The 6,000-nt window shown below is 42.5% G+C and overlaps 1 protein-coding gene across 2 annotated transcripts in view; it reads left to right on the top strand.

Moving 5' to 3' along the window:
• The first annotated feature begins 1,327 nt into the window (after positions 1 to 1,327).
• LOC149218735 (uncharacterized) overlaps positions 1,328 to 6,000 on the top strand; it is a 206,542-nt gene continuing 201,869 nt past the window's right edge. For both annotated transcript variants that reach the window (XM_089382456.1, XM_089382455.1), the window contains exons 1-4: positions 1,328 to 1,488; positions 1,860 to 1,964; positions 2,085 to 2,191; positions 2,277 to 2,369. In XM_089382456.1, the coding sequence (XP_089238582.1) occupies positions 1,378 to 1,488; positions 1,860 to 1,964; positions 2,085 to 2,191; positions 2,277 to 2,369 (416 nt within the window). In that variant the 5' untranslated portion in view covers positions 1,328 to 1,377. The remainder of the gene's footprint in view (positions 1,489 to 1,859; positions 1,965 to 2,084; positions 2,192 to 2,276; positions 2,370 to 6,000) is intronic.

Raw genomic sequence — 6,000 nt, 5'->3', positions numbered from 1 at the left:
GTATGGAGGGGAGACGACTTCATGGCCAAGTGCCATGGTCGAAGGGACCAACATGATGGGGATCCATATCTTGAGTGTATAGATGTGAGGAGGGAGAAATTCTGGATGCATGAGTTACCAACTCAATATTTGTTTTTCCACCCCTGTTGTGCTCTTTTTACTTTTTCTTGATTTTTCTTTGTATTACTGCTCATAATTCAAAGAGTTAGAGCTTACTTTGTATGATTTGTAGCAGTTGTATTACTCTGTAATGATGAGGCAACTCATTGCCCATTGGTTTTGGTACATGCAAGGGTTCCTTTTTATGATATAATGGAGCAACATATGCTTATGAACTAGGTGATGACCATAATGATTGAGGTAGAGCTCATGCTAGGCTATTGCATTGCCCATGTGCTAATGTGTATGTCCCAGCCATATTTTGCATTTTGATATTCTTTTATTTTATTTTGTGGCCATAATATGTTTTTTCCTCTTCTTTTAGCTGCATCAACCTCCCAGGGAAAAGTTTCAGGCCCTACGCAGGTATGTGGATGTATGGATGCCAAATCCCAAAGAACCAATGGTCAGTTGAACCCAAAAATGGAGGTGGAATACGGGCTTGTAATGTGAGATGGAAAGTGGTAAGTATGCCCTAGTCAAGCTCGAGTGGCTGCTGTGATTAAGTTGAGAGTAAATATGGATTGGCTGTAGTTAACTTGTGGTTTTGTTTTGATTGCTATGTTTAACTGTTTTGGGTGGCCTGCTACACAAAGCAGTCCCATGATGTGTGCTAGCTTAGATGGGTTTGTTAAAAAATTTAAATCATATATAAGAGTTAAATGTGGCCAAATCAGAGTGCATGCCACTTCTCGTCCTCATTCTATATCTATGATAGAAATCTATATAGTTTCCAATTTTAATGGTTACTGACACTTAAATAGTGCATAAATAATTGAAATGCCACACCTTTCAGTTTTATATTTTGCAAATGTTTCCCATGGCTTATTGCTAGTGGTCATAATGCCATTTGTAGCTTCAATAATTCGAAGAATTTATGGCAATTATTTAGCTTCTGATTCCTAGTTAATGGTTCCATATTTTAGTGCTGATGTGTGTGAATTTTAAGGCAGATGAGATTTATTTCATGCTACTATTTTAATTCATGTTGGTCGATTTTCTCTACTGTTGTTTGTGGTTTCATATTGTTTGGCTTCCTCTACTGTTGTTTGGTGGGCTTCTCTGCAATGATGATTTTATCTTTCTAGTGAGTTGTTCTGCTCATATGCTACTTCAGGCCTTTTTCTATAAATTGGAATTTGATTACTCTCATTTTCATTCCAGGATTTCAGGCCAGCGGTATCCCAACTTGAAAGTTTGGGAGTAGATCCCAGCTTAATGGGCAAGATCTTTCGAAGACATCCACAACTGTTGAAAAACAGAATGAAGTTTGGATCAAAAGTGCAGCTTCTGCTAAAGCTCGGGTTGGAAAAAGAAGATCTGGGTAGAGTGAGTCTTAAAAGTTTAAAACTATACATGATAGCAACTGCATCCTGATGTATACCATACATAAGTCTTAAACTCTAAATGGAAAGATGCCAAAGGATACCTACCTTTTAATTGTCTCTCTCTCCCAGTGATTGCTTTATGATGGTTTAAGAGTTGAGACTGATGCCAGCATAGCATAGAGGAAGAAACGGGGATGAAGGTGGGATAAGGCCTAGATTAGTTCCCAGCCTGGAAATTATACAGGATAATTACCATATGAAATTGGCTTTTGGGTTACACCTAGGTTCATATTTGATTTCATTTAATTATTGAAATGATTTTTCTTTTAAAGAAGGTATTCAATTCTGAAGCTTCTGTTGCATGGGATTCAGACTATTTACAATGCTCCTCAGCTTCTTGGCTTGAGGGAAGAGAAGTGGAGACCCACAGTAAAATTCCTAGAAAACATTGGTGTAAAGGGACCGTCATTACGTAAGGTGAAATGCTTTGGATTTTTGTGTAGGATACTTCCTGGTTAAATCACAGTTCTTTCTCTTTTCTATCCACAGTTCATATTTTGTACGATTTTGTAGACAACTGATGATTTCACTCTTCAGGTTTTGAAGCTTAAACCAATGATTTTGGCTTACAGTGTAGAAGCAAAATTGCAGCCAAATATAAATTTCCTTCAAAATCTTGGAATTGACCAGTTGGATATTGGCAAGTAAGAAAATATTTTTTCTTCCATGATTTTTTTGGTTTGTTATGTGATTTGAATATGTAACTGTACAACATGAGGTTTTTGACAGACTTGTGACTCGCTATCCACAACTGCTTACATTAAGTGTTGAGAAGAACTTGGAACCCACTGTCAACTACCTCCTGGTATTGGGCTTCACAAGGTATGTATAGATTTTTAATCCAACAATTTGGAGGGATTTATGATATGACTACAAAGAGATTTGCAACTTAAATGATTGTATTATGTAATGTCAATAAAATAATTATGTCAAAAGTACAATATGCCATCTGTGATCTTCCAAAACATGAATGCTTTTATGTGTTGAAGTTTCTAAGTTTACTTAGTTTAGAAACCTTTCATGCACTTTTTCTGATTTATTCCTACCTACTTGTTATTTTTCTTTAACAAGTTATTTACAAAGTAAATGCTGAAAATAAATACCAATGCATGCTTAACATATTACAAATCAGCAACTAAAAGAAACAAGAACAAACACACCACATGACACCATTATTTTTGGACCAATGTCCCTGGAAAAAACCAATGCGGGAAAACTGGTGCAGCTATTTGAGGGTTTTCTTATTAAGCAATATCATAGTACAATCTTGGTGCCGAAACTGGCCTACCCAATAGAGAATTTTGTTAGCAGCTATACCTCACAGTTTGATAGAAATCTCTTCGCTGAAACCCCGGAAAATCCTTCGGGCAGCTCCTCAACACAAAACTGCTCTGCAACCCCAGCGTCTGCCCAAATTGGACTGCGTCAGCCCCTCTTTGTCTCATGCTGGCCTTGCGTTAGCCTTTCTAGGCCTGCATCAGCCCCAGGAGGCCCTGCGTCAGCTCTGGGAGCCTCTGCGTCAACTACGCTAGCCCTTCTGGTGCTCTGCGCAACACTTGGCTACCTCTGTGTGGCCCTGCATGAGCCCTTGTTGGCTCTGCATCACCCTCCTTGGCTGCTGCGCTGCTTTCCTGGCACAATCTTTGCCTTCTTTGTTTCTTTGTACTCAATGCCCCTCAGCTGCTCTCCTGATCACTGATTCTATCTCTCTTAGCAAACCCCGCTCTAGAAAATAGAATGACTGATCATCTGGTGTGCTCTCCAAGTGACCCTCAAATCTCCTCTTATACTTTTCTTGTTGACATCTCAGGACCGAGATTAAATCTCTAATCAACGACTAAGATTAGATCTGGCTTGATCCATGTCTTTTGGACCACTTTAACACAAATTCATATTAATACACATTAATATTTTATTTTCCCTAAGTTTAGACTTAGGGACTCCATTAAAAATAGTAATTATTTTAATATCTCATGATCTGTTTAGAATCTACCCAAACCCTTTCTGGGTATTGGAGATCTCATGTGCCCCAATCTTTCCACCAAATTTCGTGGCTAGAGCACATCCGATGCTACCCCAAATCAACACTCCCTCTTAGTGAGGACTGTGCTCTAGCAATACTCCTCACTGAGTACTACTCTGATTATCCGGCATAAGTACCTATGCTGATGCTAGCCCTTTCTACCCAACATCCTCTGTGCCGCTGCTTATGGTTCTGCCACTGCCACTGCTGCATCTGTACGACAGCTCCCTCTGCATCCGTGTTGCTGCTGGTCCTTTCTCCCAACATTGCATCTGCACTGCACCTCTTCTCATCAAGTTGCATCATGCTGCCCACTACTGGACTGCAACTCAATTACTGAGAAGTAAGTAACTGATCTCCCAACTGACCTCCCTGTTGGGCTAGAGACACTCACTGATGCTGAAGATTCCTCTGCCGCTGACAAGTGTTCCCTCTCTGACCTCTGCACTGCTGCAACAACTCTCCTGCATCTTGCACCATTACACACCTCTCTGTGCCGTCCTGCACTGGTGCAACATTCCTGTGCCTCTCACACTACTGCAACTTGCTAACCTCGCGCTGTCTTGGGACTATTGCATTGTAGCTCTCTCTGTCGCTCCATCCGCATCTATCTCTACCCACCCAGCCAGTCCTGCTACTCCTTGTCGGGGCTCCTGTAACAAGGTCTAATCCAAGAGGCTGGGTACCTCGAGGATACTGCCCTCATCGCCTACAGTCTGCCTGACTACAGCTCGATGTCTCCCCACTTCTTCTCAAGTGGTGCGTGTGCACTCATGGCATAGTCATTGTCTGTCAAAACTTCCTTCTCTGCCCGTGCGGCGCTGCCTTAGTCTCGAAAGACTCTCCCTTACTTTTCTTCCTTGGGCACTAGGTCGGATAATGACCCATCTCAGTGGAAGCACTTGATCTTGGAGAGATCTTTCTTCTTCCTCTTCTCCTGCTTTCCCTCAGATGCTAGGGCCACGTCATCCTCCTCTTGCTTGACTTTGATCCCCTTGCTGCTGTTACCCATCTTTGACTGCCCTCTGATCTCTTGCTAGCAAAGAGCTGCCCACATCTCATCCCAAGGTGGAAGTGTCCCTCTGCCCAGTATACTCTGGACAAATACTTCCCATTCTTCTGAGACAGCGTTCAGGGTTGTCCTCACCATAAGCTCCTGATCCGATGTTGCTCCTATAGCAATCAATTGGTCTCGGATCTCATTCAATCCTCCGAGGAAGGTGTCAATCCATTGACCCTTCTTCATCTGATACGACCTCATCTGGTTCTCGAGTAGCATTCTTCTCTACACAGAAGTATGTTGTTATAGGTTCTTGAGAGCCTCTCACATTTCAACTGTCGTTTCCTTCTCGGCTATATGTGGTACCACATGATCCTTGACTCCGTCAAGGATAATGCACTTGGCCCTCGCCATTGCCTCTTCGTACCTTTCATTTTCATTGGGGTTGACTGGGACAATTATAACCTTCAAGGCGAAGTTCTTGACACGATTCCTGTCAAACACTGATAAGATTCTGGCCTTCCAGACTGTAAAGTTCAATGCTCCGTCCAGCCTATCCTGGCCTCTTACCCTGTGTAGTGCCATGACGCTCCTCTACTTCCCTCCTGGAAGTTCTCTGTTCGACTCCTCTGAGTCTTTACTTCCCGTCTGGAAGTTCTCTTCTGGACTCCCTCTAAGTCCTAATTTCCCTCCTAGAAATCCTTTTGCTGCTTGTCGAGATGCCCCCTACTCTGATTGTCTTGTGCAACTGCATTGTTGATCTAGGTTCCTTGGCTAGAAACCCTCGGTAACAACTCCTCTGGCCCTGCGCTGTCAAGCACTGTTCTGACTACAATACCTCACCAGCTCCACTCTGCAATATTTCTGCAGCCTTCTAGACTCCAGCAATTGCCTATATGTGAACTGCGTCAACCCCTCTCTACCCCACGCTGGCTCTACGTCACCCTAGATGGGTCTGCATTAGCCCTGGGATGCCCTGCGTCAGCCCTCTGGCCCTCTACGTCAGCAACGCTGGCCTCTTTGAGGCTTTGCGTAGTTCCCGGCTTCTTCTGTGTGGCTCTGGCTAGCTCTGTGTCACACTTCTTTGGCTTTTGCGCTGCTAGAAACAGCTTCTGTCACCTTGAGACAACTGCTTTCTGCTGCTATTGCTCTGCTCGGCTGATGTCTTTTAGTCCTCCTGTGATCTGTAATCACCCTTTGATACCATGTTGAAGTTTCTAAGTTTACTTAGTTTAGAAACCCTTCATGCACTTTTTCTGATTTATTCCTACCTACTTGTTATTTTTCTTTAACAAGTTATTTACAAAGTAAATATTGAAAGTAAACACTAGTGCATGCTCAACATATTACAGATCAACAACTAAAAGAAACACGAACAAACACACCACATGACACCATTATTTTTCGACCAATGCCCCCGGAAAAACCCA

Source organism: Pinus tabuliformis, chromosome Q (genome assembly GCF_031772625.1).
Source record: "Pinus tabuliformis cultivar Carrire ecotype Pingquan chromosome Q, CPIR1, whole genome shotgun sequence".
NCBI classification, from domain to species: Eukaryota; Viridiplantae; Streptophyta; class Pinopsida; order Pinales; family Pinaceae; genus Pinus; species Pinus tabuliformis.
This window is presented reverse-complemented; position numbering and strand designations above follow the sequence as displayed.